This window comes from Lagenorhynchus albirostris, chromosome 16, assembly GCF_949774975.1.
Source record: "Lagenorhynchus albirostris chromosome 16, mLagAlb1.1, whole genome shotgun sequence".
Lineage (NCBI taxonomy): Eukaryota > Metazoa > Chordata > Mammalia > Artiodactyla > Delphinidae > Lagenorhynchus > Lagenorhynchus albirostris.
In genome coordinates, this window is record NC_083110.1 from 56,452,809 (window position 1) to 56,477,853 (window position 25,045).

At 39.1% G+C, this 25,045-nt stretch overlaps 1 protein-coding gene across 1 annotated transcript in view; it reads left to right on the forward strand.

Moving 5' to 3' along the window:
* The first annotated feature begins 214 nt into the window (after nucleotides 1-214).
* Nucleotides 215-25,045, forward strand: part of WNT8B (Wnt family member 8B) — an 85,295-nt gene continuing 60,464 nt past the window's right edge. The window contains exon 1 of the mRNA XM_060125767.1: nucleotides 215-477. Within this exon, the coding sequence (XP_059981750.1) occupies nucleotides 215-477 (263 nt within the window). The remainder of the gene's footprint in view (nucleotides 478-25,045) is intronic.

The following is a 25,045-nucleotide window of genomic DNA, read 5'->3' on the forward strand; positions in this document are numbered from 1 at the left end:
CTGTTTCTTCAATCGAGAAGTTGGTGAGTGTGGAGGAGGAGGCTGAAAGAAGTAAGAGACGCAGCAGCTGAGAAGACAGGTTTGAGGTGGCTAGGGGAAGCGAGAGAGCAGAAACGGGGCTACCCACCCACCAGAGAAGCAGCAGAGAGCCTCTGACCAGTATCCTACATAAAGAGAATCTGTTAGATTGAAGTTTAAGCATCTAATTCATGTGATGACATTTCTGCTGCTGTATTTTGTTGCTGCCTCTGAAAATGCACTAAAGGTTAAGAAAGAGCTCACTGACACCGGAATCTGGACACTCCTACTGGAGTTCAAGGCTGAGGTCGACCAGCTCAATGATAAAGGTACAAGGCCACTTCAGCTCACCATTACCCAAGAGATGTCAAGCTGTGTGAAAAGACTCCTGGACCACAATGCCAACATCAACATTCAGAAGGGTTTATGCTGTGATAAAAAGCAATCACTCTTATTGCCGTATGTTCCTTCAGAGAGGAGCAGACACAAACTTGCGTTGCTTAGAAGATGGACAGACTCCTTTACGTTTGTCTGCCCTTAGGGATGATGTGCTTTGTGCATGGATGTTATATAATTATGGAGCAGACACAAACACAAGGAACTATGAAGGACAGACCCCACTGGCTGTTTCAATAAGCATTTCTGGAAGTAATCAACTGTGTTTGCATTTCTTACAAGAAGTCACAGGTACGTAATTTAATTATTACTATTATTACATTAAAAACAATGTTTGCATCTTCAAAAAACCAAAAAATAACAAACAACAAAAAGGAGGAAATCAACAGTAACACAGTAATAGTGGGGGACTTACACCTCACTTACACCAACGGACAGATCATCCAGACAGAAAATTAATAAGGAAAACACAAGCTTTAAATGACACAATAGACCAGATAGATTTAATTGATATTTATAGGACATTCCATCCAAAAACAGCAGATTACACTTTCTTTTCAAGTGCACGTGGAATATTCTCCAGGATAGAAAACATCTTGGGTCACAAATCAAGCCTCGGAAAATTTAAGAAAAATTGAAATCATATCAAGCATATTTTCTGACAACAACACTATAAGATTAGCAATAAATTACAGGGAAAAAAATGTAAAAAACACAAACACATGGAGGCTAAACAATACATTACTAAATAACCAAGAGATCACTGGAGAAATCAAAGAGGAAATCAGGGCTTCCCTGGTGGTGCAGTGGTTGAGAGTACGCCTCCTGATGCAGGGGACACGGGTTTGTGCCCCGGTCCGGGAAAATCCCACATGCCGCGGAGCAGCTGGGCCTGTGAGCCATGGCCGCTGAGCCTGCGTGTCCGGAGCCTGGGCTCCGCAACGGGAGAGGCCACAACAGTGAGAGGCCCACATACCGCAAAAAAAAAAAAAAAAAAAAAGAGGAAATCAAAAAATACCTAGAGACAAATGACAATGAAACCATGATGACCCAAAACCTATGGGATGCAGCAAAAGCAGTTCTAAGAGGGAAGTTTATAACAATAGCATCCTACCTCAAGAAACAAGAAACATCTCAAATAAACAATCTAAATTTATACCTAAAGGAACTAGAGAAAGAAAAACAAACAAAACTCAAAGTTAGTAGAAGGAAAGAAATCATAAAGACGAGAGCAGAAATAAATGAAATAGAAACAAAGGAAACAATAGCAAAGATCAATAAAACTAAAAGCTGATTCTCTAAGAAGAAAAACAAAATTGATAAAACTTTAGCCAGACTCATCAAGAAAAAGAGGGAGAGAACTCAAATCAATAAAATTAGAAATGAAAAAGGAGAAGTTACAATGGACACTGCAGAAATACAAAGCATCACAAGAGACTACTAAAAGCAACTCTATGCCAATAAAATGGACAACATGGAAGAAAGGGACAAATTCTTAGCTATAACCTTCCAAGACTGAACCAGGAAGAAATAGAAAATATGAACAGACCAATCACAAGTAATGAAATTGAAACTGTAATTAAAAATCTTCCAACAAACAAAAGTCCAGGACCAGATGGCTTCACAGGTGAATTCTATCAAATATTTAGAGAAGAGCTAACACCCATCCTTCTCAAACTCTTCCAAACAATTGTGGAGGAAGGAACACTCCCAAATTCATTCTATGAGGCCACCATCACCCTGATACCAAAACCTGACAAAGATACTCCAAAAAAAGAAAATTACAGACCAATATCACTGATGAATATAGATGCAAAAATCCTCATCAAAATACTAGCAAACAGAATCCAACAACACATTAAAAGGAGCATACACCATGATCAAGTGGGATTCATCCCAGGGATGCAAGGATTCTTCAATATATGCAAGTCAATCAATGTGATACACCATATTAACAAATCGAAGAATAAAAACCATATGATCATTGCAATAGATGCAGAAAAAGCTTTTGACAAAATTCAACACCCATTTATGATAAAAACTCTCCAGAAAGTGGGCAGAGAGGCAACCTACCTCAACATAATAAAGGCCATATATGACAAACCCACAGCAAACATCATTCTCAATGGTGAAAACTTGAAAGCATTTCCTCTAAGATCAGGAACAAGACAAGGATGTCCACTCTCACCGCTATTATTCAGCATAGTTTTGGAAGTCCTAGCCTTGGCAATCAGAGAAGAAAAAGAAATAAAAGGAATACAAATTGGAAAAGAAGAAGTAAAACTGTCACTGTTTGCAGATGACATGATACTATACATAGAGAATCCTAAAGATGCCACCAGAAAACTACTAGAGCTAATCAATGAATTTGGTAAAGTTGCAGGATACAAAATTAATGCACAGAAAGCTCTTGCATTCCTATACACTAATGATGAAAAATCTGAAAGAGAAATTAAGGAAACACTCCCATTTACCATTGCAACCAAAAGAATACAATACCTAGGAATAAACCTACCTAAGGAGACAAAAGACCTGTATATAGAAAACTATAAGACACTGATGAAAGAAATTAAAGATGATACCAACAGATGGAGAGATATACCATGTCTTGGATTGCAAGAATCAACATTATGAAAAGGACTATACCACCCAAAGCAATCTACGGATTCAATGCAATCCCTATCAAATTACCAATGGCATTTTTTATAGAACTAGAACAAATAACCTTAAAATTTGTATGGAAATAAAGGACCCCAAATAGCCAAAGCAATCTTAAGCGGAAAAAATGGAACTGGAGGAATCAGACTCCCTGACTTCAGACTATAATACAAAGCTACAGTAACCAAGACAATATGGTACTGGCACAAAGACAGAAATACAGATCAATGGAAGAGGATAGAAAGCCCAGAGATAAACCCACGCACCTATGGTCAACTAATCTATGACAAAGGAGGCAAGGATATACACTGGAGAAGAGACAGTCTCTTCAATAAGTGGTGCTGGGAAAACTGGACAGGTACATGTAAAAGAATGAACTTAGAACACTCCCTAACACCATACACAAAAATAAACTCAAAATGTATTAAAGACCTAAATGTAAGGCCAGACATTATAAAACTCTTAAAGGAAAACATAGGAAGAACACTCTTTGACATAAATCATAGCAAGATCTTTTTTGACCCACCTCCTAGAGTAATGGAAATAAAAACAAAAATAAACAAATGGGACCTAATGCAACTTAAAAACTTTTGCACAGCAAAGGAAACTATATACAAGACGAAAAGACAACCCTCAGAATGGGAGAAAATACTTGCAAACAGATCAACGGACAAAGGATTAATCTCCAAAATATAAAAACAGCTCATGCAGCTCAATATTAAAAAAAAAAACGAAATAAAAAATGGGCAGAAGACCTAAATAGACATTTCTCCAAAGAAGACATACAGATGGCCAAGAAGCACATGAAAAGCTGCTCAACGTCACTCATTATTGGAGAAATGCAAATCAAAACTACAATGAGGGGCTTCCCTGGTGGCGCAGTGGTTGAGAGTCCGCCTGCCATTGCAGAGGACACGGGTTCGTGCCCCGGTCCGGGAAGATCCCACATGCCGCGGAGTGGCTGGGCCCGTGAGCCATGGCTGCTGGGCCTGCGCGTCCGGAGCCTGTGCTCCGCAACGGGAGAGGCCACAACAGTGAGAGGCCTGCGTACCACAAAAAAAAAAAACAAAAAAAAAACACAAAAAACAAAACTACAATGAGGTATCACCTCACACTGGTTAGAATGGGCATCATCAGAAAATCTACAAACAACAAATGCTGGAGAGGGTGTGGTGAAAAGGGAACCCTCGTGCACTGTTGGTGGGAATGTAAATTGATATAGCCAGTATGGAGAACAGTATGAAGGTTCCTTAAAAAACTAAAAATAGAATTACCATATGAACCAGCAATCCCACTACTGGGCATATACCCCAAGAAAACCATAATTCAAAAAGAGTCATGTACCACAATGTTCACTGCAGCACTATTTACAAAGTGTCTATCAACAGATGAATGGATAAAGAAGATGTGGTACATATATACAATGGAATATTACTCAGCCATATAATGAAATGAAATTGAGTTATCTGTAGTGAGGTGGATGGACCTAGAGTCTGTCATACAGAGTGAAGTAAGTCAGAAAGAGAAAAACAAAACTGTATGCTAACACATATATATGGAATCTTAAAAAAAAAATGGTTCTCATGAATTAGGGGCAGGACAGGAATAAAGATGCAGACGTAGAGAATGGACCTGAGGACACGGAGAGGGGGAAGGGTAAGCTGGGATGATGTGAGAGAGTAGCACTGACATATATACACTAACAAATGTAAAATAGATAGCTAGTGGGAAGCAGCTGCATAGCACAGGGAGATCAGTTCAGTGCTTTGTGACCACCTAGAGGGGTGGGATAGGGAGGGTGGGAGGGAGGCACAAGAGGGAGGGGGTGTGGGGAAGTATGTATACATATAGCTGATTCACTTGTTTTTAAAAATATTTTTAAAATAAATTTATTTTATTTATTTCTTTTTGGTTGTGTTTGGTCTTCTTGCTGCGTTCAGGCTTTCTCTAGTTGTGGCGAGTGGGGGCTACTCTTCCTTGTGGTGCGCGGGCTCCTCATTGCAGTGGCTTCTCTTGTTGCAGAGCACGGGCTCTAGGTGCACAGGCTCAGTAGTTGTGGCACGTGGGCTCAGTAGTTGTAGCTTGCGAGCTCTAGAGCGCAGGCTCAGTAGTTGTGGCACATGGGCTTAGTTGCTCTGTGGCATGTGGGATCTTCCCGGACCAGGGCTCAAACCTGTGTCCCCTGCATTGGCAAGCGGATTCATAACCACTGTGACACCATGGAAGCCTAAGCTGATTCACTTTGTTATACAGCAGAAACTAACACAATATTGTAAAGCAATTATACTCCAATAAAAATGTTAAAAAAAAATGAATGTCAACATATGAAAAATCCTAAAACAAAAAATGAGAAAAAGACACATGCACCCCAGTGTTCATTGCAGCACTATTTACAATAGCCAGGTAATGGAAGCAACCTAAATGCCATTGACAGACGAATGGATAAAGAAGAGGTGATACATATATACATATATACATGGAATATTACTCAGCCATAAAAAGGATCGGTCATTTGCAGAGATGTGGATGGACCTAGAGACTGTCATACAGAGTGAAGTAAGTCAGAAAGAGAAAAGCAAATGTCGTATATAAACACATATATGTGGAATCTAGAAAAATGGTACAGATGAATTGGTTTGCAAGGCAGAAATAGAGACACAGTTGTAGGGAACAAACGTATGGACACCTAGGGGGAAAAGAGGGGGGAGTGGTGGTGGTGGTATGATGAATTGAGAGATTGGAACTGACATATATACACTAAAATGTATAAAACAGATAACTCATAAGAACCTGCTGTATAAAAAAAATTAAATTAAATTTTAAAAAGGCTATTAAAATACTTTACTTTTTTCCAACTATATCTGTATGAGATTAGAACTTTCTTCATATACCTCAGCCAAACAACCAATATGAGAATCCAGCTATCGTCTATTAAGTCAGACATTAAAGAGATTGATAAAAATGTAAAACAATAACTCTACTCTCACTAGGTATTTTCTTTGTTTTGGAAAATTTTCTTTTTTTTTTTTTGGCTGTGTTGGGTCTTCGTTGCTGCCCATGGTCTATCTCTACTTGCGGCGAGAGGGGGCTACTCTTCATTGTGGTGCGCTGGCTTCTCATTGCGGTGGCTTCTCTTGTTGCGGAGCACGGACTCAAGGTGTGCGGGCTTCAGCAGCTGTGGCACATGGGCTCTAGAGCGCAGGCTCAGTAGTTGTGATGCACGGGCTTAGTTGCTCCGTGGCATGTGGGATCTTCCCAGACCCGGGCTTGAACCTGTGTCCCCTGCATTGGCAGGCAGATTCTTAACCACTGCATCACCAGGGAAGTCTGGAAAATTGTTATTTTTTTCATAAAAATTTGTTATGTTATTTGTTTATGTTAACATGTAATAGGTTACTATATTATAGGTTATTAATAGGTTATGTGGATTTACTATGTAAAATCCAAATAAACAAATACTCTTCTGGGTCCTCAATTTTTTTAATAAAAGCTTTATTGAGGTATAATTCACATATCATAATATTCACCCATTTAAAGTACATAGTTCAATGGTTTTTAGTATATTCACATAGTTGTGCAACCATCATCACAATCAATTTTCGAAAATTTGCATTGCCCCAAAAAGAACCCCCTACCTGCTAAGAGGTACAAACTACTATGTATAAAATGAATAAGCTACAAGAATATACTGTACAACACAGGGAATATAGACAATATTTCATAATAACAACAAATGGAGTGAAATCTACAAAAGTTTTGAAGCACTACGTTGTGCTAATATAATATTGAAAATCAACTATACCTCAAAAAAAAAGTGACTACTCACTAGTAGTCATTCCTCATATCCCCCCGTGACCAGCACCCCTCCACCCATCCAACACTAGTCCTAGGCAACCACTCTCTATTTTACTTTCTATCTCTAGAGATTTTCCTATTTTGGATATTTCATATAAACAGAATCATACAATATGCAGTCATTTGTGACAGGCTTCTTTCATTTGACATAATGTTTTCAAGGTTCATTCATGTTGTAGCATATATCAGTACTTCAATTTTTTATTGCTGAATAATATTCTATTAGATAGATATATCACATTTTTGTTTATCCATTCATCAGTTGATGGATATTTGGGTTGTTTCTAGTTTTTCAGTTATCATGAATAACACTGCTATGAATATTCATGTATAAGTTTCTATGTGCACATATGTTTCCAATTCTCTTGGATGTATATCTAGGAGAATTGTCGGGTCACATGGTAAATCTACGTTTAATCTTCAAGAAACTGCCTAACAGTTTTGCAAAGCAGCAGCACCGTTCTACATTCCCAGCAGCAGTGTACGAGGGTTCCGATTTCTCTGCATCCAGCACTTTGTTATCTGCCTCTTTCATTAGAGCAATTCTAGTGAGCGTGAAGTATCTCAGTATGATTTTGATTAGCATTTTCCTAATCTAATGATGCTGAGTATCTTTTCATGTGCTTATTGGCCATTTGCACATCTCCTTCAGAGAAATGTCTATTTAAATCCTTTGCCCATTTAAAAACTGGATTATTATTACTTTTAATTGTTGAATTATAACAGTTTTTATATATTCTGGATAGTAGTCCCTCATCAGATACATAATTTGCAAATATAGTAATCCCTCAGTAACTGCAGGTTTCATATCTGCAGGTTCTGCATCTGTGGATTCAACCAACTGACTGTGGTTGGCCAACTACATATTTATTGAGAAAAAAAAAATCCGTGTAAAAGTGGACCCTTGCAATTCAAACCTATGTTGTTCAGGGGTCAACTGTATTTCTCTCATTCTGTGGGTTGTCTTTTCACTTTCTTGAGAGTATCTTTAAAATTTTAATGAAATCCAATTAATTTTTTTCTTTTGTTGCTTCTGCTTTTGATGTCATATCTAAGAAATCACTGCCTGATCCAAGGTCACAAAGATTTACACTGTTTTCTTTTAAGAGTTTTACAGTTCTCTTACATTTAGGTCTTTGATCCATTTTGGTTTAATCTCTGAATATGCTCTGAAGTATTGGGTTGGACAAAAAGGTCGTTCGGGTTTTTCATTAACATCTCACACCAAAACTCGAACGACTTTTTGGCCAACCCAATACCTTGATAATTTTAAAAGTGTAAAGGGGTCCTGAGAGCAAAATGTTTGAGCATCAGCGATTTACTTCATTGAGCCTCAATTTCTTATCTTTAAAATGGTGACTGTATTTGACTTACCACCTCACAGGGCAGCCATAAGTCAAAAAATGATTGAACATGATAAATTAAAGCATTATTCAAATGTAAGTTATCATTACTGCTATAATTTCCTAAGTATATGTTGTCTGTCAACCTGCTAAAAGATTGTTACTTTCTTCCTCTCGTTCTCTATCACAGCACTTTCCTCATACTAGACACCTAGTAGATCCTCAATAAATATTTATTGGTGAATTGATTAATATAACATAAACAATCCTGCCTATGCTCTCAGGGAGGTAGAAAGAGAAACAGTTACTGTTTTGGCAGTCACCCCCAGCCGCTTTCTGCTGTCAACTCGCTAAACTTGTTATTAGTCAAGACTCGTAGCATTTTTCACATGAACTGTTAAGCTAAATCTTGCACATGCTGTTTGTGAAGTTAATATTTTGAACATAAGCATGGTAAATTTCATTTATTTATTAATCTTAACTTTGCAACCTATTGAGAGTTTTCTGAATCCCCAATTCATTCTTCATCTCTTCTAGCTTTGTTTAATTGAAAACAGGATAAGTATGCCTTCTCTAACATGGATAAGAGGGTTGTCTAGGCCAGAGCCAAGGACAGCATGAAATGTTTTGTTTTGTTTTGTTTTGAACTAATCTAAAATGAGACATTCGTCTCCCCGGAGTACCACGCAATGAACAGATTAGCTCACCTGATCTACCAGGGTCACTTAACTGTGTCCTCCAAACAGTTCTGTTATTTATGTCACAGACCAGCCTTAGAATCAGAGCCAGTAGAATAGCCAGTGAAAAAGAAAGAAAAAATATTCTAGAATTTGGTAAGTTAAGGGTAATGTTCTCTACAAAAAGTAACCATAGCTAATAGTATACCTCTGCCCTTTATCACTGGTGAAGGCAACACAATGAGGTGAAAGGGTAGCAGAAATAGTCTGTTACACAAGTGTTAATGACTGGGCAAGTGTGAGTATCAACCAAAAGCAGATGGACCCTGAGGCCATCCCTGTCTCTAAAGAAGGAGAATCTAAAGAAAGAAGGAGTAGAAGGTGCATTTAGAATCGAGGGTTTTGGAATCAAGATAGTCAGTGAAACGTAAGGAAGAGGAAAACATTAGGAGAGGCCATCTGAGTTTTGATATTTGTAACTTCACTTCAGTAGAAAGCCTTTAAACTGTCTAGGGAGAAGTTATCTGATAATGGACTAAAGATGACCCAGGGCTCCTGACAAGATCCTGGCAGGGCAGATCCCAGACTCAACCAGTGTCTGCCTTTCTTCTTAGTACCTGGTTTGTTGAGGCAGTGGTGGTGTTGGGGAGAGGCTGGCGAGATATGAGATAAGACAGTGCTGTGGTAATAGATTGGAGGGGTGGGGAATGTCCCAATGGGCTCTTTTCACTTGAAAAGTCTCTTGCAGTTTCTTTGAATTTTGTTTTTATTTTATACCTAAGTTATACATGTACATAGTTTAAAGAGTCAAATAGTTTTATAAGGCCTGTTTTGAAAATAACAGTAGGCCATCCACCTCTCACCATTTTCTGCTCCTCAGAGGTAACCATTTTCAACTCTTTATAGCGACTCTTTTGGCATTTACCTCTGTATCTCTAAATGACATGCTTATGTGGCTACCTGTTGATTTTTAGATTTCGTATTCGTTATTTATTGACTTCCCTCCATGGAAGATGAGAATCTCACTTTCTTGATCATCACCACCACCACCACGTTCTGACTTATTCACATAGGTGTGAGTAGGTTTCACTTTCCCTGTCCTCCCCAAACAGCTGTGTTGTAATTTTTGGTTATTTCAATATTCAGAGTTTATATTGCTATGACTACGTAAATATTGCTCACACATTAGCCATGTCATATATCCATGATTTCTTTCTTACACAACTTTTTGTTTTCTCTGGACCTAATGATTATCTTTTTTTCACTTAGTTTTCTATGTATTCAATCATTAATTCAACCTAACCTCCCCACCAATCGTCTATATCTCTTCTCAATGCATTTGGTCATATTAGGTATTCTATCAATTTCTTCTTCTTGAAGAAATCTCCCCTGGAGCCACTTGCTCCACTTGCTCTCACTTGCTCCAACCTGGACTGGCTGCTCTCTAAGTTGCTGCAGAGCTCTTGTCCTGGGAATTCTCTTCAGCATTGTTCTAGAAATTCCCTTTTCTTCTCTCCTAGGTTTGACTCCCTGCTCCTGGATCCTCTGTGTTCCTCTTCCTTAGCTTCTCCTTATTCTGAAGAACTCCATTCTCTGTCAGTCTCATGAAAAAGAGTGTTCTTAAGATAGTCTCTTTGTCCTCACCAAGGGGGGAAGTGGCGGGGGGTGGTGGTGGTGGTGTGATGAATTGGGAGATTGGGATTGACATATATACACTAATATGTATGAAACAGATAACTAATAAGAACTTGCTGTATAAAAAAATAAAATTCAAAAATTCAAAAAAAAAAGATAGTCTCTTTGTCCTCAGTTTTCCAAAATTTCATGATATGAAATTGGTATGGATCTGTTTTCATCCAGCATTAAGGACATTTGGTGGACTCTTTCAATCTAGAAATGTCATTCCATTCTGACAAACTTTTTTGGATTAATTATTCCTCCCCATCCATTTTCTTTATTCTTTCTCTCACTATAGAATCTCCAGAATTGATCCTCTATTTTTAAAAAATTTCTCTTTTATTTTACATGTCTTTTTCTTTCGCTTGATTTTCTAGGAGTTTTCTTCAACTGCACCCTACAACCTTCTATTGTTTTTTTTTGTTTGTTTGTTTTTTTTACGGTACACGGGCCTCTCACTGTTGTGGCCTCTCCCGTTGCAGAGCACAGGTTCCGGACGCACAGGCTCAGCGGCCATGGCTCACGGGCCCAGCCGCTCCGCGGCATGTGGGATCATCCCGGACCGGGGCACGAACCCGTGTCCCCTGCATCAGCAGGTGGACTCTCAACCACTGCGCCACCAGGGAAGCCCCGATTGTTTTTAAGATCTGCTATCATACTTTAATTTCCAAAAGTTCTTTTGGAATTTTCCTTTTTATTGCCTCTTGTCTTGTTCCATGGATGCAATATTTTCTCTTATTCCTTTGAGAATATTGATAGTTTGAGGAAATATTTTCCTTCTCCTTGAACAGTCTCTTGTCCTCCAAGTTTTTTCTTTTTCCTGTTATTTGTTAGGGCAGATATGTTTCCACAGATAACTGATGATCCTTAGCTATCTGTTCATGTATGGTAGTAGGGCACCAAAAAGCCAATCAGAGTCTCTAAGCATGCGTTGAGCACATTCAATGATGCAAGCAGATCTCTGTGTTCCCAAATGGATTATTTCTTTGAGTCATTTGCAATATCATAGGTTTTTCCTTTTAGGCTGTCAGAGTCTGCAAAGAAGCTTCCTTCAATCTCCTGCCTGAATAGTTCAGCCTGGCTGCCAGCGTTTAGAAGATGAAAGAGGAAAGGGACTGAGGAGTCTGACCTTCAGTATGTAAATATTCTACTGAGCTCCCATTTTTTGGTATAATACTGTGTAGTTTCTGTCTCCTGGATGGACCCAGACTGACATAATAATTCTGCCTTTAACTGAATCTGGTGTTTCCCAGTCAAGAGACCCCTGATTTTACCCTGTCCAATGAATGAACCTCCAGTGTTATGTCTCGAGTTGGGGGGATCTCCTCACAACGGAACAACTATCCTGTTCTCAGCCATAATTTCACCCCTCACCACACACACACACACACACACACACACACACACACACACACACACACACACACTTGCAGAGGAAGCTGGTACCAGCAAATCTGGAACCTTTGTGGCTTCTCTTCACTGTAAATCACATTGCTTCTTGGCTATCCCCACTGCCGGCTTAAGCTTTAGCTTTCCAGGTTCTACTAAGACAATCATCATTCATTCATCTGTTTTCCAGCTTCCAAAGTCTTACTGTTGTCTCGTCCCCCATTCTTTTTGTCCTTGTGGGATTATGCCTCTTTAAAAAAATCTCTTTACCATTCGTTTACTAGGGTTTAGGGAGAGAGCAAATGCATGTGTTCAAAATGTCTTCCTTATCTTGAAACTTTCCTGTAGTCTCTCAGAACCTGTTTATCCCACACACATTCATGGAGTGCCTCATATGTGTTAGGTACCCTTTAAGCACTTGGGATACATCAGTGAACAAAACAGAATGTCCTTGCACTTACGGAATTTACATTTGTGTGTGTGCGTGTGTGTGTGTGTGTTTGTGTGTGTCCGTAGGGAGAGATAATAAAAAATAAACCTAAATACATAGATTATATAATAGGTATTATATAGGTAAGGTAGAAAGTATGGCAGGAGGGGAGGGTATGCAGAAAAGGGAACCCTCCTACACTGTTGGTGGGAATGTAAACTGGTACAGCCACTATGAAAACAGTATGGAGGGTCCTTAAGAAACTAAAAATAGAGTTACTATATGATCCAGCAATCCCTGGGTATATATCCGGAAAAGACAAAAACTCTAATTCAAAAAGATACATGCTCCCCAATGTTCATAAGAGCACTATTTGCAGTAGCCAAGACATGGAAGCAACCTAAGTGTCCATTGACAGATGAATGGATAAAGAAGATGTGGTATATACATACAATGGACTATTACTCAGCCATAAAAAAGAATGAAATAATGCCATTTGCAGCAACATGGATGGCCCTAGAGATTATCATACTTAAGTGAAGTAAGTCAGGCAGAGAAAGACAAATATATGATATAACATATATAGGAATCTAAAAAAATGATACAAATGAACTTATTTACAAAGCAAAAGCAGACTCACAGACATAGAAAACAAACTTATGGTTACCAAAGGGGAAACGGGAAGAGGGATAAATTAGGAGAATGGGATTAACAGATACACACTACTATATATAAAATAGATAAACAACCAGGACCTACTGTATAGCACAGGGAACTATATTCAACACCTTGTAATAACCTATAATGGAAAAAAATTTGAAAAAGAGGATATATATAATATATCCTCTTTTTCAAATATATATATATATACCTGAATCACTTTGCTGTACACCTGAACTAACACAATATTGTAAATCAACTATACTTCAATTTAAAAGAAAGTGCAGCAGGAAATGGAGAATCAGAAGTAATGGGCAGGGGGGTAGATTGCAGTATTTAATAGAATGACCAAGGTAGGTGTTATTGAGAAAGTAAAATTTGAGCAAAGACTTGAAGGAATTGGAATCATAAATATATATATTCCTCATAGGATGGGTTTCTACATATTTTCCACAAGTTTTAGCTTCTATTTATCCTTAGCTTGAAGGGAGACCAATGTCTTCTCTTTATTTGGCACCCTCACTTCACCTGGCATTTAACTCTACAGAGAACCTGACCTCACTAGCTGCCTATATGTCTGGAGAGATATTTGAACTTAGGGGCTGACTTGTCATACTCGTTTGGGTAAGACACAATTCCCGAATTTCAATTTCTCCATTTGTATGTGGGAATAATGGTAAATCGCTGGACCTCATTTTCTTCCTGGAAGTTAGTACCCATAAGCTTCTAAGGTTAGTAAAATAAAAGTACAGTAAAAATCATGTGATGATCATGATATCTTTGATGATAAAAGAATGACACAGCCCACATTTTCTTGGCAGGGAGAAAATATTGAACTTACGTTGGACTTCAGATTTACTCTGGAGTATATTGAGGTAAGCTGGTTTGACCCTACCATTCCCACTCACCCACCCACTCAAGGCCCAACCCACATTTTTGCAGGCTGGCTTCATGATCAATTGACCAAGCAATATTCTTTTAGCAAGGGTCACAATCAAAAGTACTAACTTTAAGTGAGCACTTATGTGCCCAGCACTATGCTGGTGCTTCACCTGTTGATACTCACAACAGCCTGATGAGACATAAGTTTCTAGCCCTAATTTCAAATAAGGAAACTGAATTGAAGAGTTTTTGAAATGTGAGCAAATTAAGAAGAAAATAAAAACCCATTTTATTTAGTAGGTATACTAGTATGTGTTCTCCAGAGAAAGAACCAACAGGATCTTTATCTACCCATCTACTGACCTATTGACTGATCAACAGATGCGTAGGTTTACTATAAGGAATTGCTTCACATGATGATGGAGGCTGAGAAGCCAAAATCTGCAGAAGTCAGTATGTATGCAAGCTAGACACCCAGAAGTGCGGGTGGTAGAGCTCCAGTGTTTCATAAAACATTCTTAACTATAACTCGAGGAGGTTGTCTCCTCAGGCTGTTATGAGTATCAACAGGTGAAACACCAGCATGATATTCACCCATGTTGATATATCTGTAGTTATTTTTTATTATACATCAGCTATGACTAATATGAATATATATAACGTAGATATAATTATTATAGCTATTCATTACTCATTATTGATAAATCTGTAGTTATTCATCCATTCTCCTGCTGATGGACACTGAGTTTGTTTCCAACTTTTTGCTATGGATATTCTACATCTGTCTCCTTGTAAACATGAGCAAGACTTACTCTAGAATTGGAATTTCTGGGTCACAAGATATGAGCATCTTTGACTTTATTAGATGTTAATAAACTCTTCCCCCAAATGGTTGTACCAATTTACAGTCTCACCAGCGGCATAGAAGAGTTTCCACTGTTCCATTTACCACCAACACTTGATAGTTTCAGACCTACTTTCCAACCTAGTCTTGGAGCTTTAATTCTCACTGTTCTCCTTCATGAATCTTTGATTCCAGCCAAATTCCAGCACACGCTGATCCCTGAATGTATTGTGTAATGTATTTCCTTTCTCCCTCAATATTTATTGAGTAGATACACTGTCAGTAGATACATACACTATACCCTGCTATATGTTAGGAAAACAAACATGAAGAGACATGGTTCCTGTCCTAAAGGACTTTATAATTTCCTGGAGGGACAACACTTGCAAACAGCAATTAGACTATAATTGTTACAATGAAAGTCTATATAAATTACAGTATGCAATAAGGCAGAAGTAGCACACAAATCTACCTCCATTTGGGGCAGGGAAGGGAAGGGGAGTGGGGAGAGGGTCAGCAAAGCCTTCACAGAGGAGGTACTCTGACCGTGTTTTCACTCTGGAAGATCTTGTCCTACTCATGACCAGCTCCAAGGCCAACTCACCACAAAATGTCCCAATCACCCCAGGAAAGTACTTTGCACTTTTCTTACAGCCTGCATTGCATTGTCTTATGCTGGATATTTGTGTATGTATACCTTACCTCCTCTACTAAATTATAAATTCATTTGTGGAAGGTGTTCCCCTCTTAGACATCTTTCTGTCTCCCACCCAGTCTGGAAGAGTGCTGACATACACTGTAAATTCAGTAAATGTTGCTGAATGAAAGATTAAAACAAAGCAGTAGGGACTACATCATTTGGCTCTCAGATGCCTGAATTTTCAAACAGTTTAAGTAATTGCTAAATCAAACTGGTTTTCGCTATTATCAAAGTAAAAGGAAGAGTTTAAAAAATCCTTTTTAAAGTCAGCTGCCCTATTCCTTTGGTGCAAAAAACATGTTATGTAACATTATAAAATCTGGCCAATCAAAAGGGCTTTCTCTAGTCTTGTTTCTTGCTTCTTTAATAAACTTTATATTCTCATTTCAAAAGATCTTGCCAACATTAGTTCATTATCACTGTGCCCATCAGCAGAATGAAAAATATTTGCACATTTCTTTGGTATAGCAATGGGGAAATGAGGTCGAAGCAATTCAGGACTTGGAAGCTAGTGGCTTTATACTCTCTGTATAATGTCTTCCTCTTTGTTTTCCAATCTGAGCTCCCACCCCATATTGAAAATGGGAGTTTGATTCTGTTCCAGGATTTTGTGAGAAACACATACTAGCTATTAACTAACAGACCTATATGAAAAAATTTTCATAGCTTTTTGTACATACCTATTTAATGACACAATCTATATAGAAGAAATCAGAAAGTTTCATAAACTTAGGTGAGAATATTTCCATATTGGCTTGTAAATCCTTTGTGTTAAAAACTAACCTGCAACCTTCCCAGATTTTAGGTTGGCAAAGAGATAGAGCAGATACCAAAGATACCCCATAGATTCTTTGCTGCCATCTCAGCTACACTGGTCACTTGGACATATCAATAGAAGCTGGGTTTGGAGTCAAAATCTACCAACAATAGGTTACCTTAGGGGCCCTTACAGAGAACTGCAATGGGAAATGATGATCTTTCATTAAGGAAGACAAGAGGTAAGTAAGTACTCGCATATCATAGTGAGAATCCTTAGCTTTCCTTCATGAAGGAAATTCCATTTGCATCTAGCCTTAGGACCAACGTGGGAGATTCTAAGAAAAAAAGATTCTTTTCATGAAGACATTTGCAATAACAACTGTAATATTTTTATCTTCTTTAAACATTTCACAGAAAAAGCTATTTTGGCAGTGATTTAGTTACCACAGGAATCAGGAGGAAACACACAGGAATTCACTCATCTCACTCTGGTGATGGAGGACCAGTACACAAGATATACAATACAGTAAGTTCCCTACATACAAACCTTCAAGTTGCAAACTTTCAAAGATGTGAACGTGGTGCTCCTGTATGCCAGCTGTTGTACTGTACTACTGTACTTTTCAAGGTACTGTACTGTAAGATTTAAAATGTTTTTGTGTTTGTTTTTTATGTATTATTTGTGTGAAAAGTATTATAAACCTATTACAGCACAGTACTATATAACCGATTGTGTTAGTTGGGTAGCTAGGCTAAATCTGCTGGACGTATGAACAAATGGGACGTAATGAATGCGCTCTCGGAAGGAACCTGTTCATATGTGGGGGACTTACTGTATGTTTCCAAACTTCAAAGTGAGTATGAAACTTCCATCAGTTACTAGCCTTGTATGAAGAAAGTGGACCTCTTCACAACATTTTATTCAATAAGCGGCTTTATAAGGATGGTGAGTATCTCCAGCCAGTTGTAGGCTCTAACATTCAGTGATGCTGGCCAAGGGCAGAAAGATGGCTTAGGGCAGGAATGAACAGGAGCTGCCCCTGCTTCTTCTGTCAGTAGTTCTTCCTTTCCATTTTGTGAGACATGCACTTCTCTGTCCCTGTCTAATATATTCATCCCACTCCACCCTCTGTCTGGGAAGAAATAGACTCCAGACCCTTCACAGCCCTGTTCTTGGTCTACCACTGAAGGGCTTACCTTCAATTATCCTTGGATTTGGAAATCTATACTCCTTTCCCATCAGTCTGGTAATTTAGTGAGTGATTCAATAAAAGGAAAAGGTGTTGGTCAAGCTCTTTTGGATGCCAGTAAAAGGTATACGTTCCTATCTTTTGGATTCATCCAGCAAAGCTAATAAAATTTTTGAAATCCTGTATTTCTAATCCTGCGAGGTCAACTGACCTAATCCCAGATTAAGATAAATTCAACCTCAGACAGGCCAGGCGATGCCAGAATTTTGACACTAACACTGAAAAGTGGAGTAGTTCTATTCAGCTGAACATTCCTACTCTCAAACTCTCAAAAAATTTAAAATTCTAGAATTTTAGAACTGGAAGGAACCTTTGTCCTTGTGACTACCCCTTAGTCTTGCTATCCATGAGTCTTGCCTCCAAAAATGTCCCTTTTATGTGAAGTGGGACTCTGGTGCAGCCAGAATTTTCTTCTGTTACCTCTTTGTAATCAGAGAAAACACAACTGGCTGAGATTGTTGTCAGTACGTGGGTGTGGCTGGAAAAAAAATACCCTCTGTGACCAATAGTTCTTTCATCACTGTACCCTGCTTTCATACTGTTTCTCATGAATAAAACATATTCACATGACATTTTGTACTTTTCTGTCCTTATTCAGTTTATGCAGATAGCCACTTCCTTTGGGCAGTAGGACAGAAGCCTCAGCTCTGTGTAACTAGAGATGAAGAAAAAGAGGCATGAAGAAGCTACAGTATTTGCTGAAGAGCACATGATGGGACCCTCTTAGAAATGCGATGAGAAGTCCTGGACTCTGGGTCCATAAGCTGGTCTGCTTTCTTCCCAATGAAAAGCTTATTTACTTTCGGGACAAAAGAAATTCACAATAACTTTCTTTTTTGGGGAACAAATGTCTATGTGCCGTGTCTTCAAGAAGGAAGGAAGGAAAGGAGAGAGAGAATCAGAGTAGTTTCAAATTCAAATTTTTTACAAAACTACAAACTTGGGCCAGTTTGAAAATATGAATGTTCAGTAAAGTGAACACGATGTCTTTGCTTGGGTAACAAGAACGAGGTAAACCATATGGAAGGTCACATACATAAAGCGCAGCTGGGTTCAATCTGAACGGAGTTAAGACAGGAACACGCTCATCCTGAGATGCTGAAGGGAGCTGGGGCTGGCCTGACAGGGTCGTGTCATCTCCTGTCACTGACCTTCGGGATCTCTAAAGTGGCTGCCTGGCACATGCTGGGTTTCCCATAGCTGAGTTACATCTGTGGCAACGTGGCTTATGAAACATTTACAAGCAGTTTTAAATATTATGTGGAAAGGCACAGGCATGTCCGGAGGGCTTTAGAACCACACTTTCCTAATTTCTTTTTTTTTAATAGATATATTTATTTATTTTTGGCTGTGTTGGGTCTTCGTTGCTGCGCAAGGGCTCTCTCTAGTTGCGGAGAGCAGGGGCTACTCTTCGTTGCGGTGCGCGGGCTTCTCATTGCAGTGGCTTCTCTTGTTGTGGAGCACGGGCTCTAGGCGCGTGGGCCTCAGTAGTTGTGGCATGTTGGCTCAATAGTTGTGGCTCACGGGCTCCAGAGCGCAGGCTCAGTAGTTGTGGTGCACAGGCCCAGTTGCTCCGCGGCATGTGGGATCTTCCCGGACCAGGGCTTAAACCTGTGTCCCCTGCACTGGCAGGCAGATTCTTAACCACTGCGCCACCAGTGAAGCCCAACACTTTCCTAATTTCTTTCTTTTCTTTTCTTTTCTTTGTAGTAGTAAGGGAGAAACAAAGGTTATCAGGAGGATTTTCAACAGGTTTGCCCCTAACATTTGCAGAGCTATGGCAAGAGAACAAAGGCCCACATACCGCGCTCAAATATTTAGAATTTATAAATGAAGCCAACAAACTGTTAAGTAAAAGAGGATAAAGAGGTCGTCTTTCCTTTTGCCTTGACACATATGCCTTCATGTTCTAGAAGGCTAGATTTGGATTTAGAATTCCCAAATGCCACAGAGTTCCACACCAAGAAGAGCCGGCTCCCAGCCCCCAGCCTCTACACACTTCCCCACACTTCCCCCGCTCTGGGAGGGTCCTCGCCCTCTTCCAGGATAACTCTCTAACTTCCACATTTCAGTTCCAGTCACATACCCTTCAAACAGCCACCCCTGGGGTCTGGCAACGTGTGCACAGGTGGTGCAGTCCACCCTTGGAGAGTAGACCCAGGGAAGAGGCCCACATGGGCTCCGGAAGGGGACTTGAGGCCACATGGGCAAGAACTACTGGGGTTCCAAGTCCCCAGAGCCTAGTCTAGAAGGAGGTGAACACAGATTCAGGGTGGACACAGCCCTTTGGTCTCATGGATGCCTCCACCTATTGAAAGAAGATCAAAGGGGCCCCTAAAACCTGGGGCTTAGGATACACGCTCCTCTCGCCTTGGTCCAAGTATACTAACTTTCAATATTTTTTCTTTTTTTTTACAGAGAACTATTGCCTTTATTTTTTTCCTTCCAGTTATATTGAGATGTAATTGACACATAGCACTGTGTACGTTTAAGGTGCACAGCATGATGATCTGACTTACATACATCACAAAATGATTACCACAATAAGTTTGGTGAACATCCATCATCTCATATAGATAAAAATTAAAGAAAAAGAAAAATTTTTTCCTTGTGATGAGAATTCTTAGGATTTACTCTTAAAGACTTTCATATGTAACAAACAGCAATGTTAATTATATCAATCATGTTGTATACTATATCCCTAGTACTTATTTCCCTTATTACTGGAAGTTTGTACCTTTTGACCACCTTCATCCAGTTCCCTCTCTCCTCCCCACCCCACCTCTGGTAACTACAAATCTGATCTCTTTTCCTATGAGTTTGTTTGTTTTTGAAGTATAACTGACCTATAACACTATATTAGTTCCTGGTGCACAACATAGTGATTTGATATTGCTATACATTACATCATGGTCACCACTTATTTATTTTTATTAAAGTAACACATGTACATAAAGCAGATGAAATGGTACAGACGAGTTTATAATGGGAAGTCAAATCTCCCTCCCTCTCTGAACCACTTGCAGCATTTTGCTCAATAACCCCAGATTATGTTTTCACCTCTATTAACTTATCAACTTTATTACCTTTTTTATATAAACAATCTTATTCCACTGAAGGGTTTTAAACAGGGAAGTGACATGCCGATGTGCATTTGTACGAGATCACTATGGATATAGAGTGGTGAATAGACCACAGGCACAAGGGTAGACACAGGAAATCTGTTAGAAAGCTATTTCAGTTCAAGGGAGAGCTATTGATGGCAGCACACTAGAGAAAAGGGGACAAACTGAAGAGATACTTAGGAGTTAGAACTGATAGGATAGAAAGATTGATAGGTGTAGGAAGGAGAAAGAGTCAAAGATGATTCCTTATCTTTTCCTTGGTAGTGCTTGTAACAATTATGATGAATTAGGTATCTGTGCAATTATTTATTTAATGTTTGCCTTCCCTACTGGATTATAAGCAACTCAAGGACAGGGACCAATCTTATCCAACACCTTATCCCTGTGTACATGTTCTAGCATAGTATGTGACACATAACAGTGTTTAAAAACTATATGTTTGTTAAATTATATTTTGGGTGGGCTTCCCTGGTGGCGCAGTGGTTGAGAGTCCGCCTGCCAAAGCAGGGGACACGGGTTCATGCCCCGGACCGGGAAGATCCCACATGCTGCGGAGCAGCTGGGCCCGTGAGCCATGGCTATAGCCGCTGAACCTGCACGTCCGGAGCCTGTGCTCCTTGACAGGAGAGGCCACAACAGTGAGAGGCCCGTGTACCGCAAAAAAAATTTTTTTTAATTATATTTTGTGTTATAAGCAAATGGGTTTATGGTGGCATCAGTCACTGAGCTAGGGACACGGAGGAGGAAGAAGAAATGTGGAGGCTGAATTTTGACCATGTTGAGTTGCAGGTCCCTGTGAAACATCCCAGGGGAAGTGCTCTGGAAGCAATTGGAAATACACATCTAAAGCTCAGGAGAGAGAGAGGGGCTGGACAGACGTGGGATTCATGAGCATAGAAAAGATGGTCAAAGTCATGGAGTATTTGAGACAGCCAAACTAGAAGCTTAGAATAAGAAAAGAGACCCTAGGAGAGCACTCTGAAGAAGTAATATTTAAGGATCGTGCAGAGGAGTAGCAGTCGACAAAGGAGACTGAGGAATGGCCAGACTGTTCTACGTAGGAGGAAAACCAGCAGAAATTGCAGTCTGAAGTTTAAGAGAAGAATTTTAAGAAAGAAGGAGGGGTCAACATGTCCAATGCATCTAGGAACTCAAACAATGAAGGTAACTGATAACCAGCTTCAATTCAGTGGTGGGCAAAAGAGCCAGAGTGAATTAAGGTGAAAGTGGAAAGAGAAAATGGATTTAGCAAATGGAAGCAGCTCATTCATTCATTTATCAGATTAATTCATTGTCATCTTTAAAATCAGTTTAGATTTCAGAGAGGATAAAAATGAAGAACTTGAATTTCAAAAAAGGGAGGAGCAATAGAGTCTGACTGTCATCAGGTCCTGATGAAGAGATAACAGGGAGGGTGGGGCTGAGAAGGAAACTCTAGGGTAGGTGCCTATAAGTGGGAGGAGAGAAAGGTAGATAACTTTGATTATTTCATCATTTTGCCTTAGGTCAGCCCTAATCCTCACCTTCAAAAAGGTCAAAGGATTTACTATCAGAGTTTAACTGATGGAACTCCACCTCTCATAGAGAGATTTTGTTAAGGTCCTCACTCAAATAGCAAGAAGATAAAGCTCTGTTGAGATATTTCAGGACATTTCTCTAAGCTTCTCAGCTTCTCCTCTGCAAAGAAGCTCACCAGTGAAGAGAGCAAAGATCGTTTAAAAACAACAACAAAACCTCCCTTTGCTGAGAAGTTGGGATTAAGAGTCAGCTAACCTCTTTTTGTGGTTCAGGAATTTGATTTGTTGTGTAGCATTATCTGTGCTCCTTATCTAGTTATAAGGATGTTGGGAAGAACTAATAAAAACATTTGTGTGAAATGTTTAAACCCTTAAAGTCAATGATAAAAATACAAGGGGACACTTCCTTTTCTAAGGTTAATAAATTAAGCATTAACCGAAGGTGCCATTTACTACTGGAGGTTTACACGTTCAGCCCCATCTCTGACTAGAAAAATGGAAAGATAAAGTACAGATGCTGTCCCTGATCTTGACATTTCTAGAATTATAAGATTAGGAAAAGTTGGCATGAACAATGACTTTCCAAGCCTTAAGTACAGAAAACCAGACCCTCTCAACAGCCCTGACCCCTGAGGTCTCAGGCTGACCCCCACGGGATGCTGGGTCCTAACAGCACTTCTCTGAGGAGGAAGCACATTCCATCGACTTTGCCTGGGTAGCCAGTTCTCAGTTTTTTTGCTTCCAAAAGGCTGCACATTCCTAGTTTAAGGGTCAGAAAGAGTCTCCTCTTCCCTGCATTCCCTATGCCCAATCATTTTCACCACCTTGTAATCTCTTCTACCATATAACTTCTTGCTCCAGAGAGGTTAATCTTGATTTGAAAAGAAATCCGAGTGCAGAGAGTATAGAAAGTCAAATTTCTACCCAGAAAGCAGTACCTCTATGGCACGTGTAAGATTCTTTATTAATAGGCACGGTAGTTCAGAAATTAGGCAAAATTAGAAATAAGGAAGTTATAGGAAAGCTGTCCTTTCAATGTACTTGCGTAACAGCAAAGATGTTTTTGTGTGTATGTGTTTCTCACAAAGCTCTCGAAATGGATATTCGTGATAATGAGGATTAAGGGGCTTAGAGGCAAGCTCACAAATACTCGAGATCAGTCTGAAAAGACAAGTCTGCGTTTCCCTTAATCTTTACCCATCTCTTTACTCTGGTTAAATGCTCCTGGATACCATAAACATTTTCCTATTAACGTTTCCATGTATCCTTATAATTTACAAGAGGCCCCTTAACTCTGTCCCTAAAATTCATTCATTCAACAAATACTTAATTTCCTTTTATTTTCCACCACTGTGCCAAGCACTGCAGATACAAGTGGGAATTAGACATGATTGTCCACTTCGAGGAACTTATGGTTTAGCGGTGATTCAAGAAAAAAAAAATTCAAAGAATTCTGGAGACCTAAAAGCATTTTCAGGAATATAAAGTGATAACACCTGGATCTCGTTTTGTAGATAAGTACCCTCTTCTGATTTTGTATTATTGAAACCATGACTCCAAGTCTAAATCTACCTGTGAATGCATGTAACCTTAAATGTTTACACTGTTAAATTTTAAACTAGTCCTTAAATAGAGGGGTTTTGCAATTCATTCATTCTTGAGTTTGTTTCTGAGGTATTTCTTAATACTGAAGCACTTATCGGATGATTTAAACATACCCACAAATTTTGAGAGTCAAAGGGCATATCTGATAATAAGCACAGGGTACAGTGTCCAAGAATTTTGTGTTCTCCATAGTTTTGATGGCTCTGTTTGCCTTGTTTGAAGAGACGTTTAAATATTAAACAGAATTAGAATTCATATTTAACAAACAGCTTGGCAAAGCTGAGTTGTGACATCTTCTCTTTTGTTGATCCATTTGACCATCTGAAGAGGGTTTTTACAGTTTAACATCTGGGCTTCTCACTTCAAACACGTGGGGTTTGAAACTGAGATACCCCGTCAAAATGAGACAAAAGTTCATGATGTTTCACCACAGTTATTTCATATTTATCCATTTACTTTCCTTTTCTAATTATGAACCCGAAGTTCATATGAACTCCAATGATTGAAACCTGTAATCTGTATACTGTCAGTCTTAATAAATGCTGAGTAGATTAACACAGAGCTAGAGGTAGCCTATGAGCTTGAGATCAAGTTATCTTGTATAGAACACATATTCCACTTTCATTTCATTCTTTCATTCAAAAAACATTTATATAGGGCCTTCCAAGGGGCAGGCACTGTTCTAGGTGTTGAAGAGACGTCAGTGAACAAAACAGGCTCCCCTAGGGAGCTTACATTTTAGTGGAGCTTATATTCATTTGACCAAAACCCCCAAATAGCCAGTTTTGAGAATGGACTCCACTTTTTATGGGGGAAGGGAGACAAATGACAAAAATCCCAAGCCATTTGAAGGTCGCAGCATGGTAGAGTCAAAGGGCCTCTGGATTTGCAATCAGGAGACATCGTTCGTTGTCTCGCTATACTAATCCTCGTTATTTTCTGGGTCTTAGTTTTCTCATCTATTAAATAATGGCATTGAATTTCATAATCTCAAAAGTCTCTTCTGGAGCGAATAGTCTATTATTCTACAATATGTAACAGGCATTTACTTAATTAAGGTAAATTTACATACAGTGAAATGCACAGATCACAGAGACTTATTTTTCAAAGGCGCAGAAATGTCCAGGGCCATTTTAAACTCCTAAACCTTCTGTCACTACAGTATGGTATAGAATTATATATTATGTTCAGAGTAATGATCCTGAGGCATTGCAGGAGGCTGAATCAGAAAGAGAAGATTTAATTATGTTCATTAGACTA